Below are 19,889 nucleotides of genomic sequence, written 5' to 3' on the forward strand. Positions count from 1 at the left end.
ATGAAAAATCATGAAAAGGCTGCATATTTATAACTGAAAGTTGCTTTAATTTTCAAAAAGCTCAAGTTGTTTCAGTGAATTTCCCCTTTAAATAGATAACAAGCTCTGCATAAACTCTCCGCACAGATGCAAGTTTTTAGATAAGGAGGAGGTCATGACACCTTATTTACTCTAACGAACCCAAGTGTGAGAATATGAAAGTCATTTCAGTTTGCCCGGCTAAAAGCACAAGTCTGCTCAGCACATTCCCTTCCTTCAATGACCGTTAAACATCCAGCGCTGCTCACCTGTTTCCCATAGAAGTAAAGCTGTTCTTTGCTTTCACCTTCTCCATCTGCGCTCACTTGTTCCACTGTGGACTCATGTGGCATCTTGAAACAGTAAATATAAAAGGCAACAGTTTTTGATGTTGAATAAAACTCAAGTCTTCCCGCACATAAATATATTAGAAATGATCTAAAGATAATAAAATCTGGCTATAGCATTGCTCAGTTTGCCTCCTGGGGGTGAAAAGGTTTTACGTATTTGCTAAAATGGCTTCTGAACATTTGCAGTTATACACGATTGGTTTAGTGGGCAAGAAACCATTTGAAAAATAAATGAAATGATTGATCACTCACGGTGATCATTAAAGGTATCGTAAAGTTCGGCCATGCTGTCTTCCGTTTTGCAGTGGAAGCACATTGGAACATTGGCTCTCACTGCAGAGAGGAGACAGCTTGGCTGGCATTGGAGGTCAGAATGCTTGATAGGGTCTCTGGAGGCTATAACAAGGCATAGTAAGTGTGCCTTTAGCAGGAAGCACATCCCTTCCACAAAGAGATGTGGGGTGGGGTTGGGGAAGGTCACAGCATTATCACCTGAAAACATTTGCAAGAAAAGTTACATATAAAGTTGCTATTAAGCTGGAGGTACAGAGAGAACATACCAGTACAGGGTGTGCCTGGAACAAGTAGCTAAAGGGGTAGTACATTAGGTTCACAAAGGAGGCGGCGTAGATATCAGCGTATCGTATCAGCTGACTGGAGAAGAGTGTCTGCCTGGAGCCACAGCGGAACAGACTGCCCATCTTCCCATGGCACATATCCATCTCGTGCGTTACCCTCTGCACATGCAAAGCATTGGTTATATATCATCAAGTCAACATGGCAGGCCCCAAAATTGCTCTGGGATACACTTTCCTCAATACACAGACCACCTGATTCTGGGATTTCTCATTCTTTAACAGCAATTGTTTCCAAACCACCACTAAATACATAATATTGGATTTGGCCAAATACCAAATCTTGCGACCTTAATTGATTGGATTTGTTTAGGCTAAGCACTACGGGTTGGCTTTGAAGGCGCTGGGATTGATCTGAATCCTGGATTCGGTGTATTTATAGGGAATATCCATTGGCCTAATCCAAAAGCTGTTTAGGGCATAAAGAGTGCTAAATACCATGGCTGCTAGTCACCATCCATCCACTATCAAATTATTTTAGAGAAATCTGCTGATTCCCAGAAGCAGAGGACACAGGAGGTGGAATATTTGTATGTGTCTTTGCCTCGTCTTGACTTTGAGAAACCCAGACTGTGAGGGCATGTCTGTGATTAGGCACCCCTTATATGAGGGAAGTGATTAGAAAGATCCGCTCGCTGTACTATGTTAAATGGCTATTTCTGGTTCTGTATCCACTCTCAATAATGGCAATGGAATCTGATGGTACCTACCTGGATCTGCTTCTGAATGGCGCTAATATCAGGAGGCTTGTTGCTGCTGCTGTCCATGTGCCTGGGTGGAAAATACATGAGACGCTCTGGTCACAAGGGTGACTTTACAAGGAACAAGATGTTACCTACATGGGATGGGCAGCCTGTGGTCCCAGATGTTACAACTTGCAACATTCCAGGCAAAGGCCTTTGGTAGGTGCTTGATATGCCTCAGCCAATACATTTCATATTTTACTGAATAGGCTGTGCAAGCTGGGAAGGATGCAAACTTGCATAACCCATATAACTGCCATGTACAATTTCAAATAGTTAATGTAATTGAGGGCAGATTTAATTATCCCATCATTCTTCAAAATAGGAGCAGAGGAGGCTGGGCTATAAATATTACTGGTAAGGATAAGGACACATTTCTACCAGTGAGCCTTAGCTCACATGTTTTCTAGGCCCAGCAGGAATAGGAAATCCTTTAGTTGCAGAACATCAACTTCCAACATGGCTCAAATCACCCACGTGATGCTGGGAGCTGCACTTCTGAACTGCTAAATGTGGCATATCTCATCAATAAGAACAGAAACTTACTGGTACGAGTGAGCCAAAACCACATCCAGGTTTTTCAGTTCATCAAAAAGTTCTGGTGATAACAAAAAAAAGTTTAAATGCCATGTATTTCCATAACACACACTTACCTGTGTTTCTGACACAAGAATGATCTGAAATCTACAACACAGGGCAAATAGGAAAGGGCAAAGTAACAGGGAGGAGCTTTTGTGAGCACATTGTGGTATCTCTGTAAACTCATGTGGGTACCCCTATTTGTTCCTTTTGGTTGTGCTCACAATAACCTGTGCCCAGGCTGGTGCCTGAGTGTGAAGGTCAGCACAGATGCTCTGCTTGGCTTAAAAAAAGATGGTGGAGATGGCTCAATTTTGTTCAAGTATATTATGATGCCAGATGGCATCTTTACTTGCTAGATCAGGGCTGTCCAACTGAAGGCCCATGGGCTGGATGTGGCTCTCTAAAGGATTTTTATGGCCCCAGTTTGCTCTAGAGCTCCATAGACTTCATTGTATGACATAATTTTAATATAATCTGGCCCTCAACATGCTGTATGGGAAGTAATCAGCCCAATACATGTAAAAAGTTGGACAACACTGTGCTAGATCATCTTACCAGCTGCAAGTTCTTGCGCTTGGCTTGGCCTATGCCTGAATTTTTGCTTGTCTTCTGCCAGCTTTTACCCTTATTTACCGCTTATGAACCCTTGCTGCTGACCTACCCCCAGATCTGTTATTCTCTACCCCACGTCATTTCAGGCAATCATGTTTTTAAACATACAGAGACATTGGAAGAAAGACAGCATTTTGCATAATTTGTATTATCACATTATACACATAGTTACTCACCACTTTTGTGAGCCCAGACAGTGAGTTCCTTGGCAAGTTCAGGTACCACCAGAAAGGTCCGCCATCCTTGCTTTTTCTTAGACTTCAGGATGTCCCCAAATATGTGATCCCCCACGTACAGGATTTCTTTCCCTTTCACCCCAAGTAGATCGCACACAATGTCAGAGGAGCCTAAAGCAGTCAAACAGACATGAAATATCTTCAGGTGCCACAAAACACTGAAAGTAGGCAAGACACCTAGCTGAAGTGCATGAACATAACATTTTAAATTCAAAGATAAAAAATAGAACTGGGTGGGAAATAGCTGTGATTTGTATCTGCCTTACAGAGTCACAGTGAAACTTCTAGGCCAGAGGTTCCCAAAAAGTTCCTGGGGGTGTCAAATATGAGCTGTGATTGGCTGTTTGGTAGCCCTTATGTGAACTGGCAGCCTACAGTAGGATCTGTTGGGCAGTACACTAAACAGATGGCTTTGAGGCCACTGGGAGCAACATCCAAGGGATTGGTGCAGAGAAGAGCCCACAGCTGGGGGGGGGGGGCGGATTTACCTCCTGAGTACACTGCACAGTGCTGGTGTGGGCCGGTATATGTTCCAATCCTCAGCTTTCCATTGTCCTGCAATACAGTCAAAATGTATCTTAGGAAAGATAAAAACTAAGTAAGCTTTATCAGAAAGGTCTATGTAAATACAGCCATAAGCACTCACAGAAAAGCTGCACTGAGTCCTCTATCAAAAGAAAACCGGATTTCTTGTCTCCTTTTTTGTAAACATGTTCTTCAGTATCAATCCAAATAACCTGGAGAGTACACATGTTCCTCAGTGCAACAGTGTAATTTATTGAGATATCACTGCACCGCTGTTACACTGTTGCACTGAAGAACATGTGTACTCTCCAGGTTATTTGGATTGAATTTGAAAGTTGTACAGCCAGCACAGGGCCTGTTACCTGTTGATGAGTACTTTCTTTGAATACTGGAACCTACGGTAGGACTCTGAATTTTCTTCAGTATCACACTTCCACTCTCAGAAAAATCCTTTATTCCTGGGGCCAGAGTCTGCGCAGCTCTCTCCCTCCCTCTCTCCTGCTCCCCCCTCCCATAAGAATGCTAAGAACTCCCTCCCCCCTCCCTTAGGAATGTGTGATCTGAGCTACCAAGGCTACAGCTGCAGCAGGAAGCTACTTAAAATGGCAGCTGCAATTTTAAACAAACAGAGAAAGCTTCTAGGAAATGACTTTCCTTCTCCTTTAAGAAGCGTTTTTTTGTCCATGTAGGAGAGCTTTATTCTGAAGTATTCAGCTGAACTAGAGTTGCCAATAAACACTTTTAATATGCCCCTAGCTCCACCTGTCTTGCACCTAGACATAGGTTTCATCATAGCCAGATGGCAGCTGATACACTGGCATAACCACCTACTTACCTTGGCATGACAATTGCCTTACCTGTGTTCCCTCACTTGTCAAAGGAAAGCAAAAAATGATTGTAATTTAATTATTCGGTAATTAAATGTTTCAGTGCTTATCTGAATCCTCCATACTATATGCAGATTACTATTTGTTTTTTTGGAAAAATAATCCCAAAAGCAATTGGGGAGACCATTTTGCTCCTGAGACCAAGAGGAGTATTGCAATGGAGAAACAGCTTTGAAATATATAATATGATACAGGAGACCGTAGTCCTGAGGGTCAGGGTAGATACTCACGGTGTTGACTTGCCGTAGAACAGTTCCTTCTGCAAAAAAGAGTGGCTTCCTGGTATCCACGACAATTAAGTCAAAATAAGAGCGCCAGGATTTCTTGGGGGTGTCCATGTCCTGCAACGGAACAAGCAAATTTCCATTAAATCATTTACCCCTGGCTGGGGCCTAATACAATCCCCAAGGGAAAAAGGTGAAGCCGGATACATGGAATCTATGATGCTATCAGCAACTGTAGATCATCTGTGATTTATGTCAGGTAAGCAAATAACACAAGCAATATATTGTACTATTTGAATTATAGTTTTTCTGTTCTGGAGCTGGAAATCATTTTTATGAAGGTTTGCTGGATCCATGCCCCTGGTTGGCTGGTTACCAACTGGCAGTTCTTAATTGACAAATAGCACCCTAACAGCCCACACTAACAGAGACTTGCCGAGACAGGGCCTAGAGGTAAGAATTCCAGGAAAGGTGTCAGCGGGTTCACAAGAAGACATATCCAATAACAGGCCAAGGTCAGGGCAAGGAGTAGTAGGTTTAAAGTCAAAGAACATGCCATTGGTCACAAAAGGCAGCAGAAAGGAGGTGAACCCAGGTCAATGTCAGCAATTGTAGTTCCACAGGAACAAGGCTCTGTGTCTAAAATAACCTTTAGTATTTGAAGCCAGGGCTCAGCATCTTTACCCAATGTATATGGGCAGTGATGCAAAATTAACGGCTTTATTCACTGGAAAACACAGGGCATTGCACTTTGAATAAATCAAACAAAATGAATCTTCTGTTTATTAATACATCATGGAACTACATGTATGGCACCACTAGGGTTTCTTCATCACTGTTTAAAGAGCCTGAACACTTCTTTTCACTTGGAATAGTTACTATACAGGACTTGATCTGAATAGATTGCAGGCTTGCAGAAGACCAGCTTTAGGGGATGGCACATTTGAACCACATAACAGCCCCAAAGTGCCTTCTCCTGCATTTTGCTGTTTTCACACAATCAGATAGACTAAAAGGGGACATACCATGTCTAAAACAAATACCAGTGCATTATAAATATAGAAGGAATGTGCTGATTTATTGACAATTTCTTCAAAAACCCCATTTGTCCCCCATCTGTTTCACTCCCCTATGCCTCCTTTCCCAGGCTGTGCAGCACACTGCATTGTAGAACAGTAACCAATCAGCAGCTAGGCTGACCTGATAGGGGACTAAAGTCTGTCTTTGCTTGTGTGACTGCACGGCTGTGATTGGCTATCCTACTATGGCAGGGACTATGGAGAGCTCCAATAAAGGGGCTATTTTTAAAAGTTAATGATAATTTTTGACCCAGAGTAAAACCAGAACCATATATTATTCATTATTGCCTACAAAACTGGGAATTCAGTGGCATAACTATTAAAGTGATACTGACACGAAAAAACGACTTTTCAAATTATGAATCTGCATAAAAAGTTGCCTATAGGCCATGTTGATCTTTTTTCACTGTTAGGGCTGATTTTGTATGTAATTGTTGCTTTAAGTTCCTATACCTGACTGTTTTGCCAACCTGACTGTCCCTTCTCAGCCTGTCAGTTATAGCTTCTAATGCTAACGGCCTACTGCTGTACAAATATGGCCGCCCCCTCATAGAAGAACATGGGGGATCAGATAAGGAATGAAAAAGCATCAGTAAATACTTTTATGGCAAAATTATAAAGCTCATGCAAAGACAATGTTATGAAAGATGTAAAGATTTCTGGTGTCAGTATCTCTTTAAGGGTGTGGAGGATGCTATTGCACCATGGCCCGTACCCACTCAGGGCTCACTGGGCACTTGCACCGGTGCAATTACGCCACAAAAATGTGTCGGAGCCGGGGGGGGGGGGGGGGGGGGGGGGCTGCTGCATGCCCAGGCCCGGGGATGTCTAGTTACGCGACTGGGGAATTTCATTTATGTTATGTATCTCTTTTAAAGAAGTCCTGCTAAAAAGAAATATCAAATCTACTATCCCTAATCACATAATCACAAGATCAAATTACAGGGAAGGTTAGAATAGAATTGTTGAGGACTGACCTTACATCTAATAACCAAGCTGGGATAGTGATTTAAAAAGGATTACAAAGGAATATACAATAAAGTGCAGCTGCTTTCCCCTGCACTCCCTGGGTATTGTACAAGCCTCTCCTAATTTGCCACTAAGGAGAAAAAATTCCTTCCTGACTCCAAGATGGCAATTGAACCAGTCCCTGGATCAACTTGTACTGAGAGCTGTCTCCCATACCCCTGTATTCCCTCACTTGTACTGAGAGCTATCTCCCCTACCCCTGTATTCCCTCACTTGTACTGAGAGCTATCCCCCCTACCCCTGTATTCCCTCACTTGTACTGAGAGCTATCTCCCATACCCCTGTATTCCCTCACTTGTACTGAGAGCTATCTCCCATACCCCTGTATTCCCTCACTTGTACTGAGAGCTATCTCCCATACCCCTGTATTCCCTCACTTGTACTGAGAGCTATCTCCCATACCCCTGTATTCCCTCACTTGTACTAAGAGCTATCTTCCCTACCCCTGTATTCCCTCACTTGTACTGAGAGCTATCTCCCATACCCCTGTATTCCCTCACTTGTACTGAGAGCTATCTCCCCTACCCCTGTATTCCCTCACTTGTACTGAGAGCTGTCTCCCATACCCCTGTATTCCCTCACTTGTACTGAGAGCTATCTCCCCTACCCCTGTATTCCCTCACTTGTACTGAGAGCTATCTCCCCTACCCTTGTATTCCCTCACTTGTACTGAGAGCTATCTCCCCTACCCCTGTATTCCCTCACTTGTACTGAGAGCTATCTCCCCTACCCCTGTATTCCCTCACTTGTACTGAGAGCTATCTCCCCTACCCCTGTATTCCCTCACTTGTACTGAGAGCTATCTCCCCTACCCCTGTATTCCCTCACTTGTACTGAGAGCTATCCCCCATACCCCTGTATTCCCTCACTTGTACTGAGAGCTATCTCCCCTACCCCTGTATTCCCTCACTTGTACTGAGAGCTATCTCCCCTACCCCTGTATTCCCTCACTTGTACTGAGAGCTATCCCCCATACCCCTGTATTCCCTCACTTGTACTGAGAGCTATCCCCCATACCCCTGTATTCCCTCACTTGTACTGAGAGCTATCTCCCCTACCCCTGTATTCCCTCACTTGTACTGAGAGCTATCCCCCATAACCCTGTATTCCCTCACTTGTACTGAGAGCTATCCCCCCTACCCCTGTATTCCCTCACTTGTACTGAGAGCTATCCCCCCTACCCCTGTATTCCCTCACTTGTACTGAGAGCTATCTCCCCTACCCCTGTATTCCCTCACTTGTACTGAGAGCTATCTCCCATACCCCTGTATTCCCTCACTTGTACTGAGAGCTATCCCCCATACCCCTGTATTCCCTCACTTGTACTGAGAGCTATCTCCCATACCCCTGTATTCCCTCACTTGTACTGAGAGCTATCTCCCATAACCCTGTATTCCCTCACTTGTACTGAGAGCTATCTCCCCTACCCCTGTATTCCCTCACTTGTACTGAGAGCTATCTCCCCTACCCCTGTATTCCCTCACTTGTACTGAGAGCTATCTCCCCTACCCCTGTATTCCCTCACTTGTACTGAGAGCTATCTCCCATAACCCTGTATTCCCTCACTTGTACTGAGAGCTATCCCCCCTACCCCTGTATTCCCTCACTTGTACTGAGAGCTATCTCCCATAACCCTGTATTCCCTCACTTGTACTGAGAGCTATCTCCCATACCCCTGTATTCCCTCACTTGTACTGAGAGCTATCTCCCTACCCCTGTATTCCCTCACTTGTACTGAGAGCTATCTCCCCTACCCCTGTATTCCCTCACTTGTACTGAGAGCTATCTCCCCTACCCCTGTATTCCCTCACTTGTACTGAGAGCTATCTCCCATACCCCTGTATTCCCTCACTTGTACTGAGAGCTATCTCCCCTACCCCTGTATTCCCTCACTTGTACTGAGAGCTATCTCCCCTACCCCTGTATTCCCTCACTTGTACTGAGAGCTATCTCCCATACCCCTGTATTCCCTCACTTGTACTGAGAGCTATCCCCCATAACCCTGTATTCCCTCACTTGTACTGAGAGCTATCTCCCCTACCCCTGTATTCCCTCACTTGTACTGAGAGCTATCTCCCATACCCCTGTATTCCCTCACTTGTACTGAGAGCTATCTCCCATAACCCCTGTATTCCCTCACTTGTACTGAGAGCTATCTCCCATAACCCCTGTATTCCCTCACTTGTACTGAGAGCTATCTCCCATAACCCCTGTATTCCCTCACTTGTACTGAGAGCTATCTCCCATAACCCTGTATTCCCTCACTTGTACTGAGAGCTATCTCCCCTACCCCTGTATTCCCTCACTTGTACTGAGAGCTATCTCCCCTACCCCTGTATTCCCTCACTTGTACTGAGAGCTATCCCCCCTACCCCTGTATTCCCTCACTTGTACTGAGAGCTATCTCCCCTACCCCTGTATTCCCTCACTTGTACTGAGAGCTATCCCCCCTACCCCTGTATTCCCTCACTTGTACTGAGAGCTATCTCCCCTACCCCTGTATTCCCTCACTTGTACTGAGAGCTATCTCCCCTACCCCTGTATTCCCTCACTTGTACTGAGAGCTATCTCCCATACCCCTGTATTCCCTCACTTGTACTGAGAGCTATCTCCCATAACCCTGTATTCCCTCACTTGTACTGAGAGCTATCCCCCCTACCCCTGTATTCCCTCACTTGTACTGAGAGCTATCTCCCATAACCCTGTATTCCCTCACTTGTACTGAGAGCTATCTCCCATACCCCTGTATTCCCTCACTTGTACTGAGAGCTATCTCCCTACCCCTGTATTCCCTCACTTGTACTGAGAGCTATCTCCCCTACCCCTGTATTCCCTCACTTGTACTGAGAGCTATCTCCCATACCCCTGTATTCCCTCACTTGTACTGAGAGCTATCTCCCTACCCCTGTATTCCCTCACTTGTACTGAGAGCTATCTCCCCTACCCCTGTATTCCCTCACTTGTACTGAGAGCTATCTCCCCTACCCCTGTATTCCCTCACTTGTACTGAGAGCTATCTCCCATACCCCTGTATTCCCTCACTTGTACTGAGAGCTATCCCCCTACCCCTGTATTCCCTCACTTGTACTGAGAGCTATCTCCCCTACCCCTGTATTCCCTCACTTGTACTGAGAGCTATCTCCCCTACCCCTGTATTCCCTCACTTGTACTGAGAGCTATCTCCCCTACCCCTGTATTCCCTCACTTGTACTGAGAGCTATCTCCCCTACCCCTGTATTCCCTCACTTGTACTGAGAGCTATCTCCCCTACCCCTGTATTCCCTCACTTGTACTGAGAGCTATCTCCCCTACCCCTGTATTCCCTCACTTGTACTGAGAGCTATCTCCCATACCCCTGTATTCCCTCACTTGTACTGAGAGCTATCCCCCTACCCCTGTATTCCCTCACTTGTACTGAGAGCTATCTCCCCTACCCCTGTATTCCCTCACTTGTACTGAGAGCTATCTCCCCTACCCCTGTATTCCCTCACTTGTACTGAGAGCTATCTCCCCTACCCCTGTATTCCCTCACTTGTACTGAGAGCTATCTCCCCTACCCCTGTATTCCCTCACTTGTACTGAGAGCTATCTCCCCTACCCCTGTATTCCCTCACTTGTACTGAGAGCTATCTCCCCTACCCCTGTATTCCCTCACTTGTACTGAGAGCTATCTCCCCTACCCCTGTATTCCCTCACTTGTACTGAGAGCTATCTCCCATACCCCTGTATTCCCTCACTTGTACTAAGAGCTATCTCCCATACCCCTGTATTCCCTCACTTGTACTGAGAGCTATCTCCCCTACCCCTGTATTCCCTCACTTGTACTGAGAGCTATCTCCCCTACCCCTGTATTCCCTCACTTGTACTGAGAGCTATCTCCCCTACCCCTGTATTCCCTCACTTGTACTGAGAGCTATCTCCCATACCCCTGTATTCCCTCACTTGTACTGAGAGCTATCTCCCATACCCCTGTATTCCCTCACTTGTACTGAGAGCTATCTCCCCTACCCCTGTATTCCCTCACTTGTACTGAGAGCTATCTCCCATACCCCTGTATTCCCTCACTTGTACTGAGAGCTATCTCCCCTACCCCTGTATTCCCTCACTTGTACTGAGAGCTATCTCCCCTACCCCTGTATTCCCTCACTTGTACTGAGAGCTATCTCCCCTACCCCTGTATTCCCTCACTTGTACTGAGAGCTATCTCCCATACCCCTGTATTCCCTCACTTGTACTGAGAGCTATCTCCCATACCCCTGTATTCCCTCACTTGTACTGAGAGCTATCTCCCCTACCCCTGTATTCCCTCACTTGTACTGAGAGCTATCTCCCCTACCCCTGTATTCCCTCACTTGTACTGAGAGCTATCTCCCCTACCCCTGTATTCCCTCACTTGTACTGAGAGCTATCTCCCATACCCCTGTATTCCCTCACTTGTACTAAGAGCTATCTCCCATACCCCTGTATTCCCTCACTTGTACTGAGAGCTATCTCCCCTACCCCTGTATTCCCTCACTTGTACTGAGAGCTATCTCCCATAACCCTGTATTCCCTCACTTGTACTGAGAGCTATCTCCCATACTCCTGTATTCCCTCACTTGTACTGAGAGCTATCTCCCCTACCCCTGTATTCCCTCACTTGTACTGAGAGCTATCTCCCATACCCCTGTATTCCCTCACTTGTACTGAGAGCTATCTCCCATACCCCTGTATTCCCTCACTTGTACTGAGAGCTATCTCCCATACCCCTGTATTCCCTCACTTGTACTAAGAGCTATCTCCCATACCCCTGTATTCCCTCACTTGTACTGAGAGCTATCTCCCATACCTCTGTATTCCCTCACTTGTACTGAGAGCTATCTCCCATAACCCTGTATTCCCTCACTTGTACTGAGAGCTATCTCCCCTACCCCTGTATTCCCTCACTTGTACTGAGAGCTATCCCCCCTACCCCTGTATTCCCTCACTTGTACTGAGAGCTATCTCCCCTACCCCTGTATTCCCTCACTTGTACTGAGAGCTATCTCCCCTACCCCTGTATTCCCTCACTTGTACTGAGAGCTATCTCCCATACCCCTGTATTCCCTCACTTGTACTGAGAGCTATCCCCCATAACCCTGTATTCCCTCACTTGTACTGAGAGCTATCTCCCCTACCCCTGTATTCCCTCACTTGTACTGAGAGCTATCTCCCATACCCCTGTATTCCCTCACTTGTACTGAGAGCTATCTCCCATAACCCCTGTATTCCCTCACTTGTACTGAGAGCTATCTCCCATAACCCCTGTATTCCCTCACTTGTACTGAGAGCTATCTCCCATAACCCTGTATTCCCTCACTTGTACTGAGAGCTATCTCCCCTACCCCTGTATTCCCTCACTTGTACTGAGAGCTATCTCCCCTACCCCTGTATTCCCTCACTTGTACTGAGAGCTATCCCCCCTACCCCTGTATTCCCTCACTTGTACTGAGAGCTATCTCCCCTACCCCTGTATTCCCTCACTTGTACTGAGAGCTATCCCCCCTACCCCTGTATTCCCTCACTTGTACTGAGAGCTATCTCCCCTACCCCTGTATTCCCTCACTTGTACTGAGAGCTATCTCCCCTACCCCTGTATTCCCTCACTTGTACTGAGAGCTATCTCCCATACCCCTGTATTCCCTCACTTGTACTGAGAGCTATCTCCCATAACCCTGTATTCCCTCACTTGTACTGAGAGCTATCCCCCCTACCCCTGTATTCCCTCACTTGTACTGAGAGCTATCTCCCATAACCCTGTATTCCCTCACTTGTACTGAGAGCTATCTCCCATACCCCTGTATTCCCTCACTTGTACTGAGAGCTATCTCCCTACCCCTGTATTCCCTCACTTGTACTGAGAGCTATCTCCCCTACCCCTGTATTCCCTCACTTGTACTGAGAGCTATCTCCCATACCCCTGTATTCCCTCACTTGTACTGAGAGCTATCTCCCTACCCCTGTATTCCCTCACTTGTACTGAGAGCTATCTCCCCTACCCCTGTATTCCCTCACTTGTACTGAGAGCTATCTCCCCTACCCCTGTATTCCCTCACTTGTACTGAGAGCTATCTCCCATACCCCTGTATTCCCTCACTTGTACTGAGAGCTATCTCCCCTACCCCTGTATTCCCTCACTTGTACTGAGAGCTATCTCCCCTACCCCTGTATTCCCTCACTTGTACTGAGAGCTATCTCCCCTACCCCTGTATTCCCTCACTTGTACTGAGAGCTATCTCCCATACCCCTGTATTCCCTCACTTGTACTGAGAGCTATCTCCCATACCCCTGTATTCCCTCACTTGTACTGAGAGCTATCTCCCCTACCCCTGTATTCCCTCACTTGTACTGAGAGCTATCTCCCATACCCCTGTATTCCCTCACTTGTACTGAGAGCTATCTCCCCTACCCCTGTATTCCCTCACTTGTACTGAGAGCTATCTCCCCTACCCCTGTATTCCCTCACTTGTACTGAGAGCTATCTCCCCTACCCCTGTATTCCCTCACTTGTACTGAGAGCTATCTCCCATACCCCTGTATTCCCTCACTTGTACTGAGAGCTATCTCCCATACCCCTGTATTCCCTCACTTGTACTGAGAGCTATCTCCCCTACCCCTGTATTCCCTCACTTGTACTGAGAGCTATCTCCCCTACCCCTGTATTCCCTCACTTGTACTGAGAGCTATCTCCCCTACCCCTGTATTCCCTCACTTGTACTGAGAGCTATCTCCCCTACCCCTGTATTCCCTCACTTGTACTGAGAGCTATCTCCCCTACCCCTGTATTCCCTCACTTGTACTGAGAGCTATCTCCCATAACCCTGTATTCCCTCACTTGTACTGAGAGCTATCTCCCATACCCCTGTATTCCCTCACTTGTACTGAGAGCTATCTCCCCTACCCCTGTATTCCCTCACTTGTACTGAGAGCTATCTCCCCTACCCCTGTATTCCCTCACTTGTACTGAGAGCTATCTCCCCTACCCCTGTATTCCCTCACTTGTACTGAGAGCTATCTCCCATAACCCTGTATTCCCTCACTTGTACTGAGAGCTATCTCCCATACCCCTGTATTCCCTCACTTGTACTGAGAGCTATCTCCCCTACCCCTGTATTCCCTCACTTGTACTGAGAGCTATCTCCCCTACCCCTGTATTCCCTCACTTGTACTGAGAGCTATCTCCCCTACCCCTGTATTCCCTCACTTGTACTGAGAGCTATCTCCCATACCCCTGTATTCCCTCACTTGTACTAAGAGCTATCTCCCATACCCCTGTATTCCCTCACTTGTACTGAGAGCTATCTCCCCTACCCCTGTATTCCCTCACTTGTACTGAGAGCTATCTCCCATAACCCTGTATTCCCTCACTTGTACTGAGAGCTATCTCCCATACTCCTGTATTCCCTCACTTGTACTGAGAGCTATCTCCCCTACCCCTGTATTCCCTCACTTGTACTGAGAGCTATCTCCCATACCCCTGTATTCCCTCACTTGTACTGAGAGCTATCTCCCATACCCCTGTATTCCCTCACTTGTACTGAGAGCTATCTCCCATACCCCTGTATTCCCTCACTTGTACTAAGAGCTATCTCCCATACCCCTGTATTCCCTCACTTGTACTGAGAGCTATCTCCCCTACCCCTGTATTCCCTCACTTGTACTGAGAGCTATCTCCCATACCCCTGTATTCCCTCACTTGTACTGAGAGCTATCTCCCATACCTCTGTATTCCCTCACTTGTACTGAGAGCTATCTCCCATAACCCTGTATTCCCTCACTTGTACTGAGAGCTATCTCCCCTACCCCTGTATTCCCTCACTTGTACTGAGAGCTATCCCCCCTACCCCTGTATTCCCTCACTTGTACTGAGAGCTATCTCCCCTACCCCTGTATTCCCTCACTTGTACTGAGAGCTATCTCCCATACTCCTGTATTCCCTCACTTGCTAAAAAGCCATCCAACCCTTCTTAAAGCTATATAATGTATCAAATGAGTCAGGGAGGGAAATCAACAACTTCACAGCATTCACTGTGAAAATACCTTTCTGAATTTTTTTGTTTCTTATTGGAGTGGGTGCCCTTGTGTCTGCTAGAAGAACTTACTGGTAAATAAAACATTAGAGAGATTATTATATGACCCCATTATATATTTATACATAGTTATTATATCACCATATTGTGATTGTGGGAATCTATTCCCATCTAAGCTTCACTGAAATGCATACTTTAAAGTCCTATAGAATCTCCATTGTTTGAATGAGGAGTCACTTGGACACTGTGAGCCATATCAAGCACTATGTCCCTAGTAGCCAGTGCCCCTGTGTTTCAGTAGGTTAATGGCATTTTGGAACTGTTTAGAGTAGGTTCTTCACATTCCGCACCCATTCAGCTATTTTTGTACTAACACATCTCATAATTTGTCTTTACAAGCCCAGAGCACTTTAATCCACTGCTTCTAGGGGGGATTTCCTGCCTTTCTAAAAAAAGGTGAGAAAAGGCCATTACTGAACATTAGTAGGTTCTGAAGTCACATCCACCTGTTGTTTTTGTTGTAATATCCCTGTGCATTTATTTTATCCCTGAGCTATTATTGTACCCATGCTGTAACAACAAAAGCCCTGCTGCCACTGTGGGTCACTGGGAGTATAATACTATGGCATTTTATTTCACTGTCAGCAAGTGTGTGTAACAGAAAAGTACAGGGAGTCATAACTGATCACTAGATCACTGAATGATATTATTAGTGCGCATGATATAGAAAATAGTGTCCTAAGTTAATTGGTCTTTAGGCTTATTGTTAACTTTGATATGATTATTCACCAAACGAAGGCAGGAAATGTATACCCTATCTCAGGGGTCCCCAACCTTTCTTACTCATGAGCCACACTTAGATGTAAAAAGTGTTGGTAGCAACACAAGCATGTAAGAGGGCCTAGCAACCACCAGATAGGGCAGTGATCCACCAGTGGCTCGTGAGCAATATGTTACTCACCACCCCCCTGTGATGTTGCTCCCAGTGGCCTCAATGTAGGTGCCCGATTTTAAATCTCTGGCTTAGAGACAAGTTTAGGAAGCACAGAGACACAGTTTTACGCCAAGTAGAGCCTCCTGTAGGCCAGCAGTCCCCATGGGGCTATCAAATAACTAATAACATCCCTTATTTGGCACCCCCAAAGATCTTTTTTCCTTGGCTCTAAAAGATGTGGGAGCAGGATCTGGGCAAAATAAGTCAATAAGATAGGATACAAGCCACAGCTTTTCTGCTAATTTAGCCATTTAAAGTCTTTCCTATAAATCTATTTGTACATGCCTCCTTCAAGGAAAACTAAACCTTTTTGCCCTTAATTTTAGAGGGTGTAGCCCTTCTGGGGAGAACGTAATAATCTTTTGGCAGAACACCCTTCAAACTGCTCCCCAAAACCCCCAAGAACCATTGCTTCACCTCTCTATCAAGTGACTTGGAAAGTACTCTAGGAAGCAGGTAAGACAAATTTTATGAGCTGCCAAATGGTCAGTAGCCTTTAATAGGCCTCCTCCTTTCATACCCTAGTAACACACCTTGCACTAGATTCAGACAATATATGACATAATGTGACTCTCCACTGCTCCACATTATCCACATCCACATCTCACCTTTATAGTCTCATTATTATGCTTATATGCTTTTCACTTTCTCATTTTCCCTCTTCCCTTCACTACTCTCTATTCATTTTCTTACTTAATTATATAACTGTTGTGTTCTATATTCTGCTTTATTAAATCCAATACAAAAGACAGATGGGTAGGTAGGTATTTGTATGCACACTTACTTTGTCTGGATCCTGGCCATCATCAAACAGGTAAGTCATAATAGCCTATCAGAAGGAGACCAAAAATCATTCATACGCCGGCCAGAGATATGAGTGAATGCTGTCAGTATTGGAGGTGAGTACATACTCACATCTGTGTAGTTATAATCACTGTTTGTGGCCAGAAAGACTTTTCCCACTTCCCTCATTCGGGTGAGCAAAACTGGTGTGCGTGGCTGGAAGAAAAGCAGATTATTATATCTAGAACCGTAGTCAGGTAAACAGAACGTTCAGCTGATAGACAAGAACTTACATCTTTTATTACATATTTCTCCAAATCTTTTAGAGTTTTCTCCTTTAAGCAGCCCTAAGAATGCAAAAATAAAATGTGTAAATAAGGCGGTCGTAACGAATGTAACATTTCAACTACAGGAATTAATTAATACTATAAAAAACACTGTTTTGAGGTCCTTTATAGCAGGGATCCCCAACCTTCTTTTTTTTACCTGTGAGCCACATTCAAACGCAATAAGAGTTGGGGAGCAACACAAGCATGAAAAATGTTCCCGGGGTTACAAACAGGGGCTCTGATTGGCGATTTGGCAGCCCCTATATAGACTGGCAGCCTACAGGAGGCTCTGTTTGGCAGTTCACATGGTTTTTATGCAACTAAAAATTCAGGAATTCAAAAATAAGCCCCTGCTTTGAGGCCACTGGGAGCAACATCCAAGGGGTTGGGGAGCAACATGTTGCTCACGAGCCACTGGTTGGGGATCACTGCTTTATAGCAATGATGCCCAGCCAGTAGTTTGTGAGCACTTACTAACCCCTTGCTGATGTTGCTTCCAAAGCCGGTGCTTTTTTTAAGTTCCTGCATTGGAGACAAGGTTCTTGCCTTGACTCGTAGCAGGAGCAGCCCTGGCGCATTAATAATTAGTAAAAGTTGACCATTGGTACCACTGTAGCGCCCCCAACCTCATACCCTCCATCCCCGCTGCAGTATCCCCTGTTAGCCCCATGGGGAGCCCTTGTGCAATCGCACCCCTCTGCCCCCAAGGCAGTTCCACCACAGCAGGCAAGTCTAGGGATGCAGAGGGTGCAACTCAGCACTACAAGAACATCTGTATTTTGGATGCACCTGATTGGAAAGACTAATAACAGGTCTCTCTGGAAATCTTTAAAAATAGCTTCGGGGCTGTAGATATTATCCCAAATAGTTGACCCCCAAAAAAACCTCATAGCTTTTTTAGTTGCAGCTTGGAAAAAGGAAGAATGGTAACGCTACTCATTCAAAAACAACAGGGGAAAATATGAGGACCAATAAAAAAGTTGTGTAGGATGAGTCCATCTTTAACATAATAAAAGTGAATTGAAAAGGTGGACTCCCCCTTTAACCACACATATGGCTGTTATTGCTAGTCCAATCACAGTGGAAGGGTGAAATACATGCTTATCCCACTCTAAAGCAGATAATTGTTGTTCCTATAAAGAAATGAATATGATAAGCTAGGATTGGTGCTTTCCTCAGATAATGAAGGGAAAGCTTGAGAGCAACAAGTGCAGCTTATCTGCCCTGCCCCAGTGAGTGACTCTGTGCAACTATAACACAGCAGCTTCCAAGCCCAACACGCACTGTCACGCTAGCCCCATGCAGGAACGTGGCTCTTTGCCACTCTTTATCTTTATAAGTGTCTGAGCTTATCTGTTCCATATTCTGCTTTTCTTACGTATGTTTAGCAGACATAAGAGTAAGATAATGTGAGCCCCCCCCCCACTCCTTGGGCCATTACCGAGTCATGCATGAAGTCCATTGCGTCCCTCACATCTTGGTGAATGCTCCTAAAGGACATAAATAAGTTGCCATGTCGGTAGCCAGTGTCACAGCTGCAAAGCAAAGGGAGACAGCGGGTTGGTAACACTGAACTGAAAATATTTTAATGACCCTTCCCAAAAGGTCTTTGTCAGGATAAAGCAGATAGATATGCCTCCTACTGTTCCATGTACCCTGTCTCCATTATTCCCCTTTCTACGTCATATACCTCTCACTCATAATCCACCTACTGCTCCATATAATCCCCTTATTGAGCCACATATCCCCCCATTACTCCCCCTACTGCTCTATATATATCCCCCTATTGCTCTATATACTCTCCCTACTGATACAAATATTCCCTCCCTATAACTTCCCATACTGCTCTATATATTCCCCCTACTGATCCATATAATTCTCACAGTGATTCATATTCATATTCCTTCCTATAACTCTGCCTATTGCTCCCCAGGCTCCCCCTCCTTATACTTCCCCTATTGATCCATATATTGCCTCCCCATAACTCCCCCTACTGCTCTATATATCCCCCTATTGCTATATACTCCCCCTACTGATACAAATATCCCCTCCCTATAACTTCCCCTACTGCTACTGCTATATACTGTATCTACTGATACATATAATTCTAATACTGATTTATATATTTCCTCCCTATAACTCTGCCTACTGCTCCATATACACCCCTACTGCTCCTTATACTCCCCTTATTGATCTATATATTGTCTCCCTATAACTCCCCTACTGCTCTATACATTCCCCCGACTGATCCATATATCCATTCCCAATAATTCCCCCTACTGCCTTATATGCCACTTCTCTTACTCCCCCTACTGTACTATAACCCCTCTCTGAAACAATAATAAGTGGTACCACCAGGGCCGCCATCACGGGTGCACAGGGGGGATAATTGTTCTGGGCCTGGATGATTCTTGCTTTAAAGGGGGCCCAGCCATGATACCGTTTTTTAGCACAAGCCCCCTTTAAAGAATTATGGGCCCTGTCATTGGTGGTCAGCGGGTAAATTGATTGGTTGCGTGCATGTGTGACGGCAGTATGCACGGGGCGCAACTTTATAAAAATGTGGATGCAGCGGGGAGCTGGGGACATAGCAAGAGGACACAGCCAGAGGATGGAGGGGGGCTGGAGGACGCTGGGGGGGAGCCGCAGAAAACAGGAGGATGCTGGGGGGGAGCCGCAGGAAGCAGGTGTATGCTGGGGGGGGAGCTGGAGGACACTGGGGGGAGCTGAAGGATGCTGGGGGGAAGCTGAAGGATGCTGGGGGGAGATGGAGGATGCTGGGGGGGAGCTGGAAGCAGCCGGGAGTGAGCCATAG

At 45.7% G+C, this 19,889-nt stretch overlaps 1 protein-coding gene across 1 annotated transcript in view; it reads right to left on the reverse strand.

Moving 5' to 3' along the window:
* nt5dc4 (5'-nucleotidase domain containing 4) overlaps positions 1-19,889 on the reverse strand; it is a 30,864-nt gene that overhangs the window by 2,735 nt on the left and 8,240 nt on the right. Inside the window, exons 7-17 of the mRNA XM_002932544.5 lie at positions 18,516-18,609; positions 17,039-17,092; positions 16,878-16,961; positions 16,747-16,791; positions 4,819-4,929; positions 3,665-3,731; positions 3,117-3,287; positions 2,293-2,344; positions 1,714-1,774; positions 929-1,105; positions 288-371 (exon numbers count right to left, since the gene is read on the reverse strand). Coding sequence (XP_002932590.2) covers positions 288-371; positions 929-1,105; positions 1,714-1,774; positions 2,293-2,344; positions 3,117-3,287; positions 3,665-3,731; positions 4,819-4,929; positions 16,747-16,791; positions 16,878-16,961; positions 17,039-17,092; positions 18,516-18,609 — 1,000 coding nt within the window. The remainder of the gene's footprint in view (positions 1-287; positions 372-928; positions 1,106-1,713; positions 1,775-2,292; positions 2,345-3,116; positions 3,288-3,664; positions 3,732-4,818; positions 4,930-16,746; positions 16,792-16,877; positions 16,962-17,038; positions 17,093-18,515; positions 18,610-19,889) is intronic.

This window comes from Xenopus tropicalis, chromosome 3 (genome assembly GCF_000004195.4).
Source record: "Xenopus tropicalis strain Nigerian chromosome 3, UCB_Xtro_10.0, whole genome shotgun sequence".
Taxonomy (NCBI): Eukaryota; Metazoa; Chordata; class Amphibia; order Anura; family Pipidae; genus Xenopus; species Xenopus tropicalis.